We start from the raw sequence: 20038 nt of genomic DNA, 5'->3' as shown, positions 1-20038 counted from the left end.
ATGACATATCCGTGAGGGCGCAATCGGCGGAATCTTTGGCCTCGCCGGCGCGGCCAAATTTCGTCAGCGCGTCCTCGCGATATCGCGTCGTCGTCCTCGTCGCTTATCGCCGTTAAAAGTGCACGCGTTTCCGCGGTCACGGCAAAAACACTCGATAAGAAGACGAGCCCGGAACGACGGCGCCGTCGCCGTCGCTGATTTGTGATTTTCATTCGCGTTTCCTCTCCTTCCTCCGCCGCGACGTCACTTCTTGTCTCGCGGCTCTCTCTCTCTCTCTCTCTCTCTCTCTCTCTTTCGCGCGCGCGATTCCGTTCTCGCACTCTGGTGTTTTTCCATGGGCGCAATAACGCGCGGAGACACTTCATTTCGCGCTCCCGTACTCGCTCGCGTGTTTGCCCGCCGAAAATAGACGGCCGCATCTGTTGTTCGACGTCTCGCCGCCTGAAACTTTTATCGCTACCCCGACGTCGTCGGCACGGCGAACGGGGAAACGGGGCGGATCGAGGAACGAGGGGCGAGCGGGAGAAGGAGGAGGAGGGGGCGCGGGGGCAGAAAGAATGAATGAGAAGACGACACGACGGTGTTTAATTGCGCCGCGAGATAAAATTTCGCCGAGCGACTGATTGTAAGTTACAACCGCGGAGAATGCCGGCAGTCACGCGAAATAATTACACGACGGGTGCACCGAGCGCGTGGCGGGGGGAGGATGGAAAACGGCGGATGAAAAGCAAGAAATGAATAAGCGCGCAATAATAACAAACGCATATACGCGTAAACAGACGAATCCGCGAGCTGGCAGTGGCGCGCGATGCGACATCGGCGCGGAGCAAGAAAAAAGAGAGAGAAAAAAAGAGAGAAATAACTATTCGAGACGTTGACGATAAGTACTCTGTGTGTTCTGCTGGCGGAGAAATACGCGTGAAAATAGTGACGCGCGTCACGCGCGGCGCGTCTGCCGAGCGCAAGAAGGCGCGGTACACAGAGCCACTTAGCCAGCCCCCTTTTATGTTTTTAACTCCTATTTTACGCGATGAAATCCGCGAGCGAAGTGAGCTAATAGACGAAGAGCGGAGGAGAGCCGGCCGGCCGGCCGGCCGGCCAGCCGCGGCTTGATCTCTTCGCTTCTTGCGCGCTTCTCGCGGCTTTTCGCCGTCTCATCGTGCACGCCGCTGGGCGTACCGATGAGTTTTCCTCGTCGCCGTGTCACCGACGACGACGCGTCACCCGGTTGCATGATTCTCCGCGTGACTCTCTTCCAGGGAAACCGGCGCGCTCCCGCACCGGAGCATCTCGCAGGTGGGCCGGTCACGGGACATTTTTCGGCGCCTCGCCGCGCAGCGCGCGAAAGAATCTGTCGTCGGGCATCTCTCAGCGTCGTCGATTGCATCATTCGTCGGTCGCGTGCTTTTGCAACGTTTCCCGCGCGGCGGGTCCTTCTTCCACGCTTAGCGCTTGTTTGCGAGAGATACGCACTCGTTCTCGCGAGTTGCTCCCTACGCGCGCCACTCGCCTCCTCCTCGGCTCGACTGGGCTCTCGCGCGCTCTATTTGGGGCGCACTTCGCGCTTGGAAAATATGATTTATTATCGTTATCTGGCGCGAGATAAAAGAGCCCGAGCGGCGAGGGATAAGCGAGGTTACGTCAGACTTTCCACGTCGTGGTTCTACGGTGGATCCCCTTTTTCCACGGCTAGACGCAACGTTCGAACACTTCGCGCGACAACGCCACGAACACACACGCGCGCCCGCGCGCAAACAATTTGGAGCGTCAATAATAACAGGGAAATTGACGTAAGAACAAATACAGGCGATACGCGAGAAAGAAAGCAAACAAGCCGACGCATCATCATCGAGCCGCCGCGCCGCGCCGCGCCGCTGCGCTTGGAGTATCAACATTTGTAGAAAAAATATTTGCTACGCAATCACATGGTCGCGCCATCAAACGCGATTGTGTACGTGAGACGTGAAAATTCAGTCACGGGAGACGAAGGAGGCGAGAGCGAGTTGTCTAACAGAATCGCGCTCAACGACGAGCCGCGTGCAGCACGCTCGCGATCGACGCGGATTCCAATTAAACGAGCGATTTTTCACGCTTCAGGATTCAGTGGGAGAAGCAGAAAAATAAAAGAGACAGAGAGAGAGAGAGAGAGAGACGGGATGTGACAAATGTCGCCAAGCTGCGTCGACTCGCGCAAGAGTCCGCAAGAATATACACGAACGCGCGCTGCAGCCGTGGCAGTCGCAGCTTGAACTTTTATACATGCGAAGTCGCGTGCGCGGTCGCGTGCTGGCATCAACCCTTTCGCGCGGCGCTGTTAAAATATTCCTATCCATCTATCGGCGCCCGGCATCTAGAATTGCGGGCTTGCGGACGTCCGCCTATGCAAAACGCTCATTTCGCCACCTGCAGCGAGTTCTGACCCCACGTCCCGCCCGGAGCAACAGAGAAAGAGGGAGAGAGAGGGGGAGAGAGAGAGAGAGAGAGAAAGAGAGAGACAGAGAGAGAGAGAGAGGGAGGGAGGGAGGGAGAGAGATTATCTCAACTGGCATCTGGACAGAATTAACGTTACAATATCGTCAGATGACGCAACAAACTGCGCCGTTGATTCACGCGCCCGCTGTTGCATTAAATTGCAAGCCACGACTCGCGATGTCGATATACATCGCGGCGACATTTCGGAAAATTTTTTATGCTTTCGTCCGTGTTACGCGGACCACCAGATGTTTGTCCGCTTTGCAGCAACTGTCGTCTCGATTGTTTTTTTTCGACACTGCAACCACCGACGATTAACGCGGTTTGTTCGCGGAGTGGGTTCGCGAGACGACGGTCTTCAAAGACATTCATGATATAGATTTATTTATTTACACGGAAATATAAAGAAATTAAACAAAGATGTTTATTCACATGGGAATTATGGAAATTATTTATCTCGTTTTTAGTTTTCGTCCGAAACTTATTAAAATGCGTCGTTACACAAACTCAGGCAACACGAATATAAGAGAAATCGCAAACCGGTTGTTTTCGGCCGCTCGGCTTTGACTCGGAGTGTGTATGCAAACGACGTGTGTTTCCGCGATGCAAAATTCAAGATAGAAATGCGATGCGCAAATGTGTGCGGTGATTACCATGACGCACGCATTATCGTGCGTCTTAATTATACGCTGGCCTCGCGCGGCGCACGACGCCGCGACGCCAGCGAGGCTCTCGCGAAATCCGCCTCGGGGAATGTCTTCCCAGGCAGGCAGACTTTCGTCTCTTGTCACGACAATGTAATCGGAGCAAAGCTCAAAGGTGTGATCGGCATTGAACGGCGGAAGAGTGATAGAACACGCATTGTCGCAATTGAGCGCTTTTATTGCGACGATTGCGCTAAGGCGGCACGCGGCGCGGAGGCCTTCGCGGTGCATTAATACGTCGGAACTAAAACAAGCGACGTCATTCATGTCGACGCTAACGAAGGAAAAACTTCGGGGACAAAGGCAAATGCCGGGGCGCCTTCGCAGCCGGGACAATCGCACTCGCCAATTTCCCGGCCGTGTGATCGAAAAATTCTTACGCTCCAGTTCGCGCGTTAAGATTGGACCCGCGTGGCGTTTTCAGCGCAAAATCAGCCGATCCAGTCGCGTTCACGTGGGACCTCACCGAGGTTCAGCAGAGCTCGCAGCGTAGAACCGTTCGCGGCGTATCCCACGATAGTGACGGGGGGGGGGCGGGGAGATGGTAAAAAAGAAGAAAATGCACGAGGAGGCAGCTGAAAATCATTCGCTCTCGTAGAGAGATTCGTAACGAACGAGACGGTGAGAGCTGAGATTCGACCGCGCAGCATCCGCGCAGCTCGGGCAATTCGTGTCTCATGATGTCTTATTCATGAATGATAACGGAGGGCGTAGGTCGTACTCGTGTCGAACGCCTCTGCAGCCTCTGCGAGTTCTAAATCACGAGTGTCATTTCGTCATTCCCGGCCATCCTGCCGTCCCCTGCGCGTCACTTCGCCGCTCACCTCGGCAGGCCGCGATATTTTGCTTCGTCGCTTTTTGCATAATTCAGCCTGTGAGGCGCATAAACGGGGTTAAAAAATATCGTCAGCGCTCCGCTCGCGCTTGCGCTCGCGGAGCCTCGGAGGCGAGCGGCGAGACGTGTGAAACTCGCACGCTGCACAAAAAGAGTGACGTACGCACGAGGATGTTCACGCGTTTTTACATGTTTTCCGGTCTGCTAGGCGCGTCCGTATGCGCCGGTGAAAGATAGAAACGCCCGCAGAATTGTTACCACCCTCCGCCCTTCGCGACCGCCGGATTCACGGACGCCGCCTCTCTGCCGTGTTGCGACAACATTTGCCACACGTGGCGCGTCTGTTGGATGTTTTTTTTTTTTTATTTATTTTGTCGTTTATTTATTTTATTATTTTGGAGAAACATTTTCCTTTGAAATCGTATATTATCGAAAATTGATTTCAGAGCTTTGTTAGACACATCGTTCTGTTTTACTCTTAACGCGGCTTCTGTAATTCGCGTAATTCTGTGCTGAGGGATTTTGCTGAGTCATTTTCTCCAAATGTTTTGATAAAAGTTGATCGGAAAATACGGGGGGAGGGGGGGGGGAGGAAATGATGTTTGTTATTTACACTCGCTAGCTCTATATATTCCAAGTCTCTCTCGTCAATCACTCGTCGTCACTTCCTATTTGCGAAAGCTTCGCTTCACGCCTCGTGCCTTCTATCGGCTTCGCAATAAAGAAGCTTGTCCGCGCGCTCAAATGGCGTGACGAAATTCGCCGTGCCCAATTCCGCCCCGCTGCTACCATGCTTTATAACCCTCGAAAGATACGACGGGGCTCAGACGTCGCGGCGGCATCCGGGCGCCGCGCCGGCGAGTCTGGACTTTTCGAGCGTACGGCCCTCTGCACGACGCCCATTTCGCCTTTCGTACGTAATCCCCGGCACGATGTAGACCGCACGCAACGATCCGTAACTTCGGCGCATTTGCGTCGATGTTGCAGCCACGTCGAGGAGGCGCGATGCGCGGAATTCCGTTCGGTCGATAGCGCGCGCTACGAGTGCAAGGGAGTCTCCGCTGGAGGAGGAGCGAAGGAAAAATTACGAGACGCAATTAATCAAACAGCTGACTCGTGTGCGATCAACGCTCGGACGTTTTGCTCTTTGTCGACTTCTGCACTAATTTATTTTTTTTTTCTAGAGCTATCGTATGCCATTGAAAATAAAGCAAAGGCGGCATGGCAAGCTGTTTGACGTATGATATGAATCTTTGTATTTATATTTGTAAAGTTAGAAAAATCGACATCGAACGTTGCATTTCCACTAAAGTGCAGGATACAAGGATACGGGAATGAAGAAACAAACGTCCAGTCCGATTCCACGTCGTTCGGCCCCGAGAGAGCGAGAGCCGCGCGACCTTTTCCCCGGACGAGAACTTCTTCGAGAGCTTGTCGCCATTCTCTCCGGGCGATCTTTACACCAGAAAATCGCATCGCGCCTCTCGCTCATGTTCGCCGTGAGCTCTAATCCCCGCGGATCGGATGTGCATGAATCGCGCAGTCATCGGCGCGCATTGGCGCCGTGCTTTGTCGCGGTTTCGATTTGCATAGTCGCAATCAAAGCAACGGCATGATTTAAAGGCGCGCTTTAATCGCTGCACGCGATAGTGAAATATACAACGGAGACCGTGCGCCGCGAGCGGAGTACCGCGTAAAGTTACAACTGTTCCGCTCGCTCTCTCTCTCTCTCTCTCTCTCTCTCTCTCTCTCTCTCTCTCTCTCTCTCTCTCTCTCGCGAGGCTCTCTCTCGCGAGGCTCTCGAGATTCTCATTCATTCCTTCCGACAGCCTGGCGCATCTTCGCCGATACCTTCAGCAGGATCCAAGGTAAAGCACGATATCGCGCCCGGCGCATCGATACCGCTGAGACGCGAGGCGTCTCCCGACGAATTTCCTGCGGCCGTTCAGAGCGTGCGCGCGACTGTCCATGGAAACCGGAAGTCCTGGCGGTTCTCCCCCCCTCTCTCTCTCTCTCTCTCTCTTTCTCTCTCTCTCTCTCTCGCGTGTGCGCCGTACTATCGCGCGGCCCGTAAAAAGTGCGCCTTCTCGATCGCCGCGGGAAGATAAGATCGGCCGGTACCCCGCTGGCTGAACATGTCCGTTACTTTCGTAACCCCTCGCGACCCTATCGCCCTGCGCCACCTCACCTTGATAGCGCGCCTTGATATCGCTCGCTGTGCGAACAGCGCGTGATAAACGCGACACGATGTGTTTTGCGCGCGCGACGCGATTCCGCTCGCGTCGTGACTAGGCCGACCGGAGTGACGAAGATTCTCTACTAAATCGCTCTCTCTCTCTCCCCCCTCCCCCCCCGCCCTCTTCCCTCCTTCTATAACATCCGCAATATCAAATGACGGAACACCTTCGGGGGAAAATTGCACAACTGTATACCTGCTAGTTAATAAGCAACTAGCGAACCGATATGTAGCAATTTTCAATTATGTTAATTGTGTCATGCACGTAAATGCTGCGCTTTACGTAGTTGACTGTATCGTAGTTTGAACCGTTCCAGGAGACGTGCCCTAGAGCGCAAAAATGTATAACGCTTCTTGTCTCTCTTTTTCTCCTCTCTCTCTCTCTCTCTCTCTCTCTCTGTCTGTCTCTCAGGACGGAAGAAAGGCGGTATGCAGAAGTATGCGCTCCGTCGTGCGGACGCGGATATCGCGGCTGCTACGACTTCCACACGCGTGTACAATCTGCGCCTCAATCTAGGGTTAAATTACAGGATTGACCCGCCGCCGTTCCCTCCTCCCGCCCCCTATCTCCTGCGCGCTGGACACTTTGTAAAATACACCGTACTCATTGCTTCGCGGCCCGGGTTGTTGCTCGTCGTCACGATCGCCTTCTCCTGAGCAAGCGGCGTGTCGTTTGCACGTATATGCGCGCGGATCTGCGCGCGGCGTGCAACAGCTCGCGGCACTTTCTAGACATAATGTCGGCCACACGAACGCTATTTATACCGGCTGATTCACGGAGCGGAGTACGCGTGGCATCGCGCTTCGAGATCTGATTTCTGAATCCCCAAAGACGATAAGTTTTTCGCGCGCGCACTCGAAATGCTGCTTGCCGGCTGGATATTCTCCGATACTGCCGCGGACGCGAGACGCCGCGTGGATGTGCGATAAAGAGTCGTCGCGATAAAGAGACGATATGCAGATAAATTCGCTATCGAGCAAAAAAGTCGATTCCTTCCGAACGCGAACAGAGGCCCTCAATTCAGAGGATGAAAAATCCTCTCAGCCTCTAGCGATGATTTCTTTGCTCTTATTTCTTATTTCTTCAAGATTGCCAAGTCCGCGATTATCAGCGATGAAGAGGTGATCTTTCAGCGGGGTCAAGCCACGCTGAGAAAAAATGCGCAATTCTTTCTCAGCGACATCTCGGAGAATCGATTCACCGATTTATGTGAATAATCGTGTCGCGAATATCGTGGAAACGGTCGTTTCGTTTTCCTCACCGTTCGTCTATCTTTAGGCCGGGGTAACTTTTGGTTATCGCTACGTATGTATATGCATACGCATATGTATATATAGCAGCAAACTGTTCCGTAATTAGCTTGTTACGACATTCTCCGGAGATACGAATGCGCGCGACCGAGCTGATAAATATGAATCTGTTTTCGAGCGACTTGGTTCGTTCGTGCTTGCGCGAATGTTAAATAAGGCAACGGTCATCCCCGCCGTAATTCCATTTGCTCCTTCACGGTTTCCGCGATCAACTCAGCCGGCGCTAACTTCGCCTCGGAATAATGCCGCTCGCCCACACAAAGCGAAAGCCATTTTATTTACCTGACCGATCGATCCGCCCTCGTGACTAAATTAATCCATTTCTAACGAGCATCTCAATATCGGGCGTCGATCGCCCTCGTCTGTTGCAGGATGAGAAGGTCACGATGCTGAGACCCGGATCCGTGGCGGGCCTGTTGGTCCTCGTGGCCGTCCTGAAGATCGCGGACTCGAACCGCTGTCTGACAATGCTGGAAGGTAAATCGCCGTCATTATCACCGGCCCGATCGTGCGGCTCAATTACAGCGCATTTGTCAGCTCGCGAAGAGACGCGATACTGCCCGTCGGCTCCCCCCCCTCTCTCTCTCTCTCTCTCTCTCTCCCCTCTCTTTCTCTCTACGTTCTCGGCGAAACGTCGGCGCCTGCAACGATCGGCTAATTAGCGGCGATCGTTAGACGCGCTTTGAATCGAATCGCCACCGCCGTGGATGTTTATTTATTTATCGCGCGTTCATCAGCATTCGCTCAACTTCAGCCGTCGGCCAAATAATTAGATGTATCGCGAGCTCGCGACGTAATGATATGCTGAATTCATTCCGGTGCGTTAATGTAGCCGCACGCTGCGTAGTTTCATCTGCTTATTATCGAGCGCTTATTAACACGGTTATTACGCGGATTGACAACGGCCGGAAATGTTCTTCCCTCCACTGCATGTTTTTCTCAGATGTTTACATTGTTCAGATCGGACGGCAAAGCGACCTTGTATTTCTGCATATGCAGTGACTCTCAATCCGCGCTGGAGTCGTTCGCGTTCGCGGCTGACATCCGCGACGTCGTCAGCGGGAGATTTAATCTCGCGGCGGAATCGGAGAATCGATCGAGCGAAATCGAAGGACGCTTCCCCGAGCGAGGGTGATTTTTTCAGAGGTCAATCCGAAAAGGGTGATCCACTACGAGGGCCAGACTCTGAACATTCAGTTCGAGGTGTCGAGGAGAGTCACCCAGAGGATGGCGTCGGAGATCATGAAGATCTTCCTGGTCGAAGTGCTGGGCTACACCGGCGTCGCCGTGGTCGAGAAGGACAGCAGATTCGACGCGACTGAAGCTTTCGAGAGACTGTCCGAAATTGTGTACCAGAGATACACCGGGCACAGAGTGTAAGTTGACCTGGACCGCGACCGTTTGCCGCGAAATTTTCAACTTCGAAGAACTCGCAGTACCTCTCTCTCTCTCTCTCTCTCTCTCTCTCTCTCTCTCTCTCTCTCTCTCTTTCCACGAGTGTTCTCCTCCTCCGCTGTCGAGTCGCAAAAATATCTTCTCGCGATACGACGTTGTGTCCTTTTTTTCTTTTTCGTCGAGTGTGTAAACAGCTGTGTTGAACTTCTCGCGGGATGTTTACGTAAGAAGGATGGAAGGTGTAACTTTTTGACGTGCATTTTCCATTCATAAAGAGCACCGTGCGGCCGCATCAGCGGATTAATGATCGAGGACACTCGTCCCATTGCGCCGATTGTAAATACGCTTTGTACTCTTTTCGCCGAGCAATTGCGTCTCAGCTCGGCAACAGCGTTTTCCCAGCGGCAAGTATCCAGGACGTATTTGCGCGATAGGAGTCGGGTTCATCATCGCGTAATATAGCGCCTATCACGGTGCACCTTTCAGACGGACGCGACGTATTTTCCAGCGTAATATCGAGGCATCGAGCTCCTCTCGAGTGGCGATTCTTAGACGCGTCGAATACGCCTGACAATGTTTCTTTGATTGCAAATACGATAGCAATGCGCTCGATTATGCGCTTGACTAATATCCGGCGAGCGCGAGCGGCCGGAAAAGTTGCGCCTCAAACATGATCAGCGATCCTGAGACATTTTACGAGATATTTTCCGCGTTGAATCAAAGGCGATCGACAGGCGATTCATTCGAAAAGTCGCAATCCGCGGCCAAGTATAATAAATTGTCAAGTCAAATACTCAAAGTCGAGTTTCGCTGGAAACATTCGGTGCCTCGTAATATTCTTCTGATTAATACGGGACGATTTCAATTTATTTCAAATAGATATTTTAGAAAGGACTGTTTTAGAATTGACAGTTTAGTTTTGCGGAAATTAAAGAATAACTAAAGAGAAATTAAAGAGAAATAAGAATGTAAATTAAAAGAAAAAAATTTAATTAAAGAATAATTAAAGAATTTTATCCGACACTTTTGTCGTCACCGATCAATCATAGATTGACGAAGATATCAAGATTTGGATGAATTTGGAGCTTTGTTAGTCGACTTATCTAGAAAGACGCGCGTAATTGTTGCAAATTGGGATACTCGCGAATCGGCAAATTCGCATGAAACGAGGAAGACGACCCAGACGGAAACGCCAAGTCGAAGAATCCAACGGACAAATTCGCGTGAAATTCCAGCGAGCAAACGCGCAAAGACGCTTTTAAAGGCGATTAACATTCCTGTCTCAATCGTAGATTTCCAGAGACGACGGTAAACATGGAGGTGTGGATCTCACCGCAGCAGGACACGACGCCGTTGTTGAACAGGTACGACGTGAAGGAATGCGGCTCGGTAGCGCCGCCGGGACATTTCGGTTGGTTCGTCCCGGAAGCGCTCTCCAGGCCCGACGACACCTGGCTGGTCTTCTCCAAGCTGGAGACAGCCGGCAAGTTCGCCATCGACGAGGCCTACCTACCGATCGTCAAGAACTTCACCATCAACCCGGAGACCTGGGACTACTACTGCCAGGCTGTTTTCTGCCAGCACGGAATGTACGTGCCGGAACAGTGTCAAGGTCAAGAGCAACAGAGGCCACCGAGCTGCGCGCTACTGTTGGCTGGGTACCCTGACGAGACCGGCTTCGTGAAGGAGCATATCGACGAGATGAAGCTCTACGTCAAGGTGGCGTGGGTCGGCCCGAGTCTCAGGCATCTCAGCAAGTACCTGACGAAGGAGTACATGCAGTTGACGCGGAACTCGTCGGCTCCCGTCGGCGACAACAGGTACTGACGATGCGATGACGAATAATATGCGTGAATCTTGCCGAAATCTCTCTCTCGCTGTTGATCGATGGGAGCAAGCAGGACAAGGTATGATGTTTCTTACAACTCTTGGTCTCTTCCAGGTCACTGGTGATCCTCCATTACTCGCCCAGCAGCGTGATCCCGAACGAGAAGGAATTCGCGACGATCGACTTCCCCCGTTGCGGCTCGAAGAACAGCACGATCAGCTGCTCCTATGAGACGAACCGGCTGACGAAGTTGGTGTGGGGCCGGTTGGAGATGATCGCGAGGCTTGCCTTCGAGGCGATCAATCGCGCGAAGTTCAGCCGCACCATGTACGAGGACCTGATCGCGCGGCGCAGCCGGGCGGCGAGCGGTGTTCCCGACGAGCAAGTCGCCTGCGACTGGCTCAAGGACAACCTCAACTACACCTTGGCCAGGTGGATGCCCAACAACGATAACAAGAACACCCTCTTCGTGGGTGGAATATTCCCCATGAGCGGCACTTCCTATCAGGCCAAGTCGATCGTGGTCGCCGCCAGCATGGCGAAACACGCCATCAACGCCAACAACACCTTGCTGAGGGACTACACCCTCTCTTTGCTGGCCAGCGACGGCCAGTGCAAGTCGGACATGGTGATGAAGTCCTTCATCGATTACATCGTGCACAACTATTACGAGAAGTTGGTCGGCGTGTTGGGACCCGCTTGCTCGGAAACGGTGGAGCCGCTGGTCGGCGTGTCCAAGCACTACAAAACGGTCATCATCAGCTACAGCGCCGAAGGCTCCAGCTTCAACGACCGCGCTAGATACCCGTATTTCTTCAGGACCATCGGCGAGAACAAGCAGTACAAGCACGTGTACCTGCAGCTGCTGCAGAAATTCGGCTGGCACCGGGTAGCCTCCCTCACGGAGGACGGGCAAAAGTACACCGAGTATATATCGTACATGCAGGACATGCTCAGGGACAACGGCATCGTCTTCGTGGCGACCGCCAAGTTTCCGAGGGAGCGGGAGGTCGACGTGATGACGAAGGTAAATCTCTGCAGTGATCTTGCCTTGCCTTCATAAGAGTCTTTGCCGTCTTGTGCCGATGTAATGAAGCCGCGTTCCGCGACGTAAAGACGCGAAACTTTTCCTTGTACCTTCCGTACGATGATGTTGTTGCGAAAACGAGGTCTCAGACAATTCTCTAACATTTGTTCCCAGTATTTGCAAGATCTGAAGGAAAGGCGGGCAAAGATCATCATCGCGGATGTGTACGACGGGGTGGTTCGTCAGGTCATGTGCGAGGCGTACAAGCTGGACATGACAGCTGTTCAGGTGATAATTACAAATCGAACGGCGTGTTCGCAAGATTAAGAAGCGAGGTTTTCGATTCGGCTGCGATTCGAAGCGCTCACACTCTGCTTTTCTCTCAAAGGGTTACGTGTGGTTCCTCCCACTTTGGCTCCAGCAAAAATGGTACGATACGGATTACTATAATCAGCAAGGCGAACAGGTCCCTTGTACAACGGTGGAGATGACAAGAGCCATAAACGGATATCTCGGCCTGTCGCACGCATACTTCGCCCGGGACGATGATATAATGCAGGAAGGAATCACCGTGCGCGAATGGCGCACGCGATATGAGAATTCCTGTCTAGCGCAGCAACAGCAACCTTCCAACTACGCCGGCTACGCCTATGACGCCATGTGGACCTACGCCTACGCGATGGATCGCCTGATTCACGAGAACCAGAGTTACGTCTTCGATCTTCACAGCGACCAAACGATCAATCGTCTCACGGACATCATCGGCGAGACCGACTTCAACGGGGTGGGTTGAGCGAGAGAAAGATTGACCGATTATCGAAAAATTGATAGTTTTTCAACTTGTAACAGCGAGACCCACTTTTTTACTCGACAGGTATCCGGCAGGATCAAATTTTTGGGCGGGCCATCGAGATACTCCGTGATCAATGTCGTGCAGTTCATCGATAACGACACGCGAGTCGTCGGCAATTTTTATCCGAACATCTCGGAGGAGAAGCACGACGTTATCGGTGGGACCTTGGACTTGAACATGTCGGCCCTCGTTTGGCTGTCGGAGACGATGCCGGATGACGGCTCGGAAGCCCCGTCGAGATGTGTCCTAGCAGGTTTGGCGGAGCTGTTGGGTGTCTCTTGCGAAGTGGCGATCGTGATAGTAAACGTTATCGGCTTCGGCCTTTTCGGGATAATTCTCTTCATTGGCTTCATCTTCATTAAGCGAAAGTACGTTTATTATATTTTTCTCATTGATCTCAGGCGCGTGTCACTTACAGTCGGTGACTGTAATCCCAAGTTTAATCGCACTCTTTTACCTTTTAGGTATGAGAAGAAGGTACGGCTGCATGAGAAGTACATGAAGTCCTTGGGCATCCATATAACGCAGGCCGACACTTCCAGCCTGGACACGTGGGAGATCCCACGAGATCGAGTAGTGATCAATCGAAAACTCGGGGAGGGTGCTTTCGGCACCGTTTATGGCGGCGAGGCTTTCTTCCCCGAGAAGGGCTGGCTAGCCATTGCCGTGAAGACCTTGAAAGTCGGCAGTTCGACCGACGAGAAGCTCGATTTCCTGAGCGAGGTCGAAGTCATGAAGAGATTCGAGCACAAGAATATCATCAAGCTGTTGGGCGTGTGCATCAAATGCGAACCCGTGCTCACCGTGATGGAGTTTATGCTCTACGGCGACTTGAAGACTTACTTGCTAGGCAGGAGACATCTGGTGAACGACCAGAACTACGAGGATTCCGACGAGATCTCGAATAAAAAATTGACCGCCATGGCGTTGGACATTGCCAGAGCTCTCAGCTATTTGGCCCAACTGAAATACGTTCACAGGCAAGTTCACTTGTAGAGTTTCCAATTTAACAATCCCGATAACGATGATGCATCGGCAGAATGCATGACGTTTCGTTTCTTCCTCAGGGACGTCGCCTCTCGCAATTGTTTGGTGAACGCCCAACGAGTGGTGAAACTCGGCGATTTCGGCATGACGAGGCCGATGTATGAGAACGACTATTACAAGTTCAATCGTAAGGGTGAGTTTCACCGTGAGGTTACGTTCGCGTAATCAAGTCATCAATATCGCTCTACTTTTCGGTCGGTTGCACATCGCGAAATCTTTCTTCTTCCGCGCAGGTATGCTGCCGGTAAGATGGATGTCGCCCGAGTCACTGGGACTGGGTATCTTCACGCCAGCGTCCGACGTTTGGTCTTACGGTGTCTTACTTTACGAGATTGTGACTTTCGGCAGCTTCCCCTTCCAAGGTATGAGTAACAACGAGGTTCTCTCGCACGTGAAGGCTGGCAATTCCCTCACCGTGCCGAAGAAAGTGAAGCCGTTGCTGTAAGTGATCACTATTGCGGCGATGTTATCTCGTTTGACCATCATTTTTCTTCGGCCTGCCAAGACAATCTTCTACAATGGAACGTATCTCATTTGCAGCGAGAATTTAATGTACTCCTGCTGGAACGTGGACCATTCGAAGAGGCCGACGGCGCCGTACATCGTAGACTTCCTGGCGACTAATCCCCGCATCGTCTCGCCGTGTCTGGACGTGCCCCTGGCGAGTGTACAGCTGGAGAACACCGGTCAACTGGACATACAGTTGACGGAGAATATTCGAAAGTTCTCCCTCTCATGGCCGTCGCAGCGTCCACCTTCCCAGGTGCACGGCTCCAAGTCCTTGGACTCTCCAACGCCGCTTTTGCTGGACTTGAATTGCCAGGACGACGAGCACAATTTGGACTCTCTACTGGCCGGCCAGTCCTACGAGCAGGACAGTTCCAGTCCGCTGTTGGATCCACTGAGAACGTCAGTGCTGAAGCAAACGTGGCTGCAGGAAAATGCCACGGACGTGAAGGACAGTCAAGCTCACAGGTACGTCAATCTTCAACCGGGCATGTTAAAACTGGCCGGCGAAGCCGCCATGAACGGCAGCGCCGGCAATAACATCCAGATGGAAGAGAGGACGTCTATGCTGCACGAGAAGAAAAGTAGCGACGACGTATCGGTGCTCTGACGCAAGTAGGCGATTTCATGAAGAAATCGAGAACCAGCAAGTGCTTCCAAGAACGCGGCGCTTTGACGAGTAGAGACGAGACTGTACAAGGTCAGAGGTCACGATAGTCATGATAAAGTAGCGAATACCACCCCGGGATGAAGCAGCAGCGGAGGACACGTGAGTATTCGTGTCTCTGCGGGCGAAGGTGATCGCGCCAAGATCACACCAAAGGGTTCTTCAACAAGTACAGAGGCAGGCGAGGCGACCGGCTCCTCTGACGCGGCATTTCAATTGATCGACGGGGAATATCATGAAATATTCTCCAAATTCCTCGAATGTGCGAAGACAAAGCCGAAGGCGGCCTGGACGGTTGTGGTAGCCGCCGTACTGAGAATTTTCACTTTCTCGTGAGAATACTTAAGAGAAAGATCTCGAGAAAATACGGCCTACCCCCCCCCGTATCCCTCGTGCGCCGATCGCGCGCGATTCTGTCTCGAACGAAAGAAACACTGCGGGAATGAAGCCTGAGTCGAGATACCCGTCGGGCAGCTAGAACGTAGATTTCGTGCTGACGGTATGCGTCTTCTTGCGGGACACTTGCACGGTGGATAGCACAGCTGTAGCTGTAGAAAAGCCTACCCTGAAGCCATAGGCTCCTAAGCCAGATGTGCTCAGTAGTAGTCGAGAACAGAAATACAACGTGGCCGTCGCAGCTGAGAAGCTGAGACTCCACGCGGATATCGCGGCGACACGCGGGTCGCGATATCGATGATGAAATTCACTTCATTGGAGCTATTTTTGTTGAGACTGACTTCTATCACGAAATTAAGTCGCATCGTCCGACACGGATGGCCATTGACGACACTGTCCGCCGTCTCGCACGGGCAAGTGTTAGTCAACGTACATAAGAAAAGAAAGAAAGAAAAACAGGAAACAAAGAGAGAGAAGAGCTGCTTCTCGCAGATGCAGATTTCGCGACGAAGAGACGAAGTCGGTCGAAGCGTCGGGGTGCATCCTTCATTCGGCAATTCTGTCGCCTTCTGCTCAACGCATCTTTAAGACTGACTCTCGAGACAGAAGCGACGCGTCGTATCTCGTTCTCTTCACCTACTCTTCCTGTTTCTCTTCTTCTCCTTTCTCTTTATCCTCCTTTGTTGATCCGTAGTTCGTTTCGGGAAGAAGCTGGCGCATTTCAAGCGGATGATCCGCGGCGTTCTGCGAACCGGCCGGCTGGCGACGTTCGCGTAACCATGACATACCTTCTCTTTTCACTCGTCACAGGTAAACGGTCAATGAGCGATTCCGCTCTTATCTTACGATATCTCCGACGAGTGCGCCCACGCGCGCATGTCTGTCAGTCACACGCGTCGTCACACACCGTGTTGTTCTCTCTCGCCGCGACATCGCGCTAAGGTTCAATATTATAAGACTAATCACCGGCTGGCTGCATAACTCGGTCATACACACATACACACATGCAGTTGCTGCTATTTATTGATATGATAATTTTATTACGATGTGTAACGAGTGGATTTCTTGCGGAGGATTTTTATACGGTGTTCACGTTTCTCGTTGAGGGTCCATTCGCATAGCATTCTTGTATAAACAGATATATTCCCCAGACCACAGGGACAACGCATCGCGCACATTTTATACGACTACAGAGTAAACTCGCGTAAAGTTTTCGCCTCTTTCCGACACCAGTCAACAGTTCCTTAAGAAACGCTTTTCTATATGTTCCTTCATTCTCGATGTAGATAAACGCCGAAATATACATAAGACGTATAAGCCTCTTGTTTTCGAAGTGGCGAAGCGGAGAGAAGTCTCTCTCCCTCTCTCTCTCTCTCTCTCTCTCTCAGCTTCACCGTTCTCGAAATAAGCGATTAATTTCTACGTAAAGCAGAGCGTGTGCCATTCGCTAGATAGCTAACGCGACGAAGAACCGTGCGGCTAGTTGTGTTAAATCCGATCAGAATTTCAGGAATCGTCATCGTAGATTCACAGAGAGAGAAAGCTGAAAGCTGGGGTTCATTTTCAGCGTACGCTATCCGACACGACTGAACTAGCGGTACAATTATTATAGAACGTCCGGCAGGAACGTTCGCGTAGGGCTTCAAAGACTCCGATGTAGAAAAGTATATTTAATTCTCGATTCCAGAGTTCGCGCGCGCGCGTACATCCGGCAGGGATGTTGCGAGAAACGTATTGACAAAACACACACACACACACACACACACAGTCGTTCTACCGAGGAAACACACGCGAGTCTCTCCCTCCGATTTGCAGAAGCTTTGGATACACTGTAGTTCAGTTTGCAAAACGAGAGACGCGTGTTTTCTCACAGACGTTGTTAACGCTTTGCCGCTCGGAAGTGCCAGAGAGCACTCTTCCGCGCCGAGAGAGAGAGAGAGAGAGACGCCGCCGGTAAGGTGTTAAACAACCGAAAGAGATGAAAACCCCTCTCCCCTCTTCTGCTAAGTAAAATCAAGTTTCCGTTTGCCGTAATCTTTAAGAAACAACCATCTGTTGTATTTTCCCGGATTCTCGCCGGTCTCGAGTCCGTCCAGTTGCGCGACGGACGATCGGAGGAGGGCGAAACCAGCAGCGGGTGTTTTACGTTCATTGCATCACGAGGCAGTATATATGATATATTCATTAAAGCATCACTCTCAATCCCCAACAATCTTACGAAAAGACTTTGCGCTACGGTTATAACTTTTCAATACGTAATAATTTGCGGAAGCTCAAGTGAGAAAGAAGTAGACAGATACAGATTTAAATATAAATGAGAAATAAAAAAAATAATCGTTTATACATGTTATGCATATACGAGGTTTTTCTTCATTTACGTCCACGATTTACGTAACGCTGCTCCTCATCGAAGGTTAAATCGAAAAATTCCCGAGACCACTCTCTTCCTCCGCGACGCTCGACGAAGTGAGAATTATTAAATAAAATTCACTGTCTTAGAGCTTAAGGTTCGCTGCTTCATCAAGCATCGCCGAGGGAAAGATGGCATGGCTCTTCTTTCGATTTAAATTTGAGTAAGAAACAGCGCTGACGTGATCGCTGTGTGAGCGCAAATCGAGAAACATCCTGTGTGAAAGCAGAGCGATGCAGGATGACAGTTTGAAGGAGAAAGATTATTTATTCTGAGTATATTTTGCTATTTAAGTTTCTTTTTTTATACTGTAAGAATATATATATATCGGATTTTTTTTTATGTACAGAGACTATGCTCGAATTTCGGCAACAGTTACGTGTTGTACAATTATGCATATGTATATTATAAGAAAGAGAAAGATAAGCGTTATACGCGTCGATACATACACATAAATATTATGTATATATCGCCACGATCGAGAAAAATTAATCTTCGTTGTAGTGTGTAGAGATAAACCTTTTTTTTACTATCCGTTCGATCGAGGGACAATATTCGCAAGTGCATTGCGACTGGTGTCTGACTCCTTGCGGCAGGTGTAGATGATAGATTTCGTAAAAGAAATTTTTACCTACGTTTGTATATATCGCAGCAAATTGCAAAGTCCTTCCTAATAGTTAACCTCGTAAGAATAATCTCGACCATTTTACGAGATATACGGTTATCTTAGAGCACGTGTAAGGTCCCCTCGATTTTACTCGCTGTACCGTTATACCGGCGTTATTTATTGTCGAATTATTATATATTGTATAATATAGTTATTGTCCAAGGCGCGAGCAATTGATGTCGCAGCGCACGTTCCTTGAGCGCAGATATTTATTGTGCTTTTTGGAATTAGATAATATTAAACGACGTGCCTGTATTTGTCTGTTACTCACACGATCACACTCCCTGTCCTCGCATAATCGCAAAACGACTTGAAAATAAAGGTCCCTCTGACCTCACCGCATTGCTTGATAATAAAAAGATCGCTTACCTGCCATTGCAAGACGCGCAGGAAAATGGAAGATCATCTGACCGTCGTAACAGTCGAAACTTGGAAACAGTCCAAACGGACGCTTCGAAGTAACGTTCTTTGGATCCGGTAAGTTAGAGAACTAGGGATGAGCGATGTGTTACATTGATTACTTAGGCATCGAGTATTTTTATCTAACGAAAAAACCATATATATTTTCTTACTTTGATTATTCCTTAAACGACGGTTTTCTTGTCTTCGGCCAGCTTAGATTCGGAGCGATTAATGTCGTCATAAAATCTATCTGTTTGAGGTTACTAAAGTCAACATCAAAATCGTATTCAAACGACGCGTTTCACCTAGCACCTAACATCCTGTACTAAATATCGGCTGGATTTTATGCGGATCGGTAAAACTGTGATTCGAGTCTCGGTTAAATTTGATGAAGGTTGGTAAATTGTGGATTGAGTCTCGGCTAAAAATTAATTTTAACCAAGAGTTAGCACTTTTCAGCAGTTGATTTTTCAGCAGTTGATTTAGAAAACATCTAACGATGAGAGATAAGAATCATTTAATCTGACGGCTTTGAATCTAAGTAATTCGTTACTTTCGTTGGTTCCAAAAGGCTTTGCTAGGTGGCGTCATCAGTTCTATTCAGAAACCGTCGGCGTCGCAGTGCGATTCAACGGCGAGCAGGCGGATCTTTTTCTGGTTCTTTCTCTCGATGCCTCGTTCGGCAAACTACACCGGACGAAACCTTTTATCATCAATTTGTTGTATATTTCAAGAATAGGTGAGATAATTTCTTTATGAACTTTCTCATTTTCAATCGATACGACTTTCGTCTCTATTTCTTGCCGAGAAATCACTATAAATGCAGATCGTTGTTGCAAGCGGGAGGATCGTACTTTCCTCTCGCTTCATAACCTGCATTTCTTAAGACCGTTTTTATGTTATACCGAAACGGTATATTATATTACTGAAACGCGTAACGGAACGCGCGGAACGGAGCAACCGGATAACCAGAAAATCGAGCATGAAAATTAAGCACAAGACAAATAGTCTGTCTTCTTTCGAAGAATTCCCCGATGCACATCGGTGCGACAAGTTAGAGCGAAACGACACACAATAAACTGTCTCACTCTAACTCACCGCAGAGCGCAGTGTGCACCGGTTCAGAAAGTTCTCGAAAGAGAGCAGACCTAATTAAGTATTCGTGTCCGTTGGAATTTCAGTGTTGGCCACCCAGCCCGCTTTTCGCGAATCGTCGCTTAGACGGAGCGGAACGGAGTTGGTGAAAGTCATCACCCCGAGAGAGGGAACGAGCGGTCCTCG

The 20038-nt window shown here is 50.5% G+C and overlaps 1 protein-coding gene and 1 long non-coding RNA gene across 3 annotated transcripts in view; one reads left to right on the top strand and one right to left on the bottom strand.

The window, feature by feature from the left end:
- Positions 1-18610, top strand: part of LOC105182277 (uncharacterized) — a 38820-nt gene extending 20210 nt beyond the window's left edge. Inside the window, 13 exon segments of one of the 2 annotated variants that reach the window (NM_001304470.1) lie at positions 7945-8066; positions 8558-8689; positions 8719-8934; positions 9229-9372; positions 10246-10773; positions 10896-11808; positions 11983-12096; positions 12197-12592; positions 12683-13029; positions 13126-13653; positions 13729-13841; positions 13942-14149; positions 14249-14825. In NM_001304470.1, coding sequence (NP_001291399.1) covers positions 7945-8066; positions 8558-8689; positions 8719-8934; positions 9229-9372; positions 10246-10773; positions 10896-11808; positions 11983-12096; positions 12197-12592; positions 12683-13029; positions 13126-13653; positions 13729-13841; positions 13942-14149; positions 14249-14825 — 4338 coding nt within the window. 2 annotated transcript variants of the gene reach the window in all.
- The window catches only part of LOC109503752 (uncharacterized), a 43316-nt gene extending 24337 nt beyond the window's left edge, over positions 1-18979 (bottom strand). Inside the window, exons 1-3 of the long non-coding RNA XR_002162715.2 lie at positions 18928-18979; positions 18725-18845; positions 7841-8028 (exon numbers count right to left, since the gene is read on the bottom strand). This is a non-coding gene — a long non-coding RNA (uncharacterized LOC109503752). The remainder of the gene's footprint in view (positions 1-7840; positions 8029-18724; positions 18846-18927) is intronic.
- Positions 18980-20038: the final 1059 nt, after the last annotated feature.

The sequence above is a fragment of the Harpegnathos saltator genome, unplaced genomic scaffold (genome assembly GCF_003227715.2).
Source record: "Harpegnathos saltator strain DR-91 unplaced genomic scaffold, Hsal_v8.6 scaffold555, whole genome shotgun sequence".
Taxonomy (NCBI): Eukaryota; Metazoa; Arthropoda; class Insecta; order Hymenoptera; family Formicidae; genus Harpegnathos; species Harpegnathos saltator.
The sequence above is the reverse complement of the archived record's forward strand: the minus strand, read 5'-3'. Positions and strand labels throughout refer to the sequence as shown.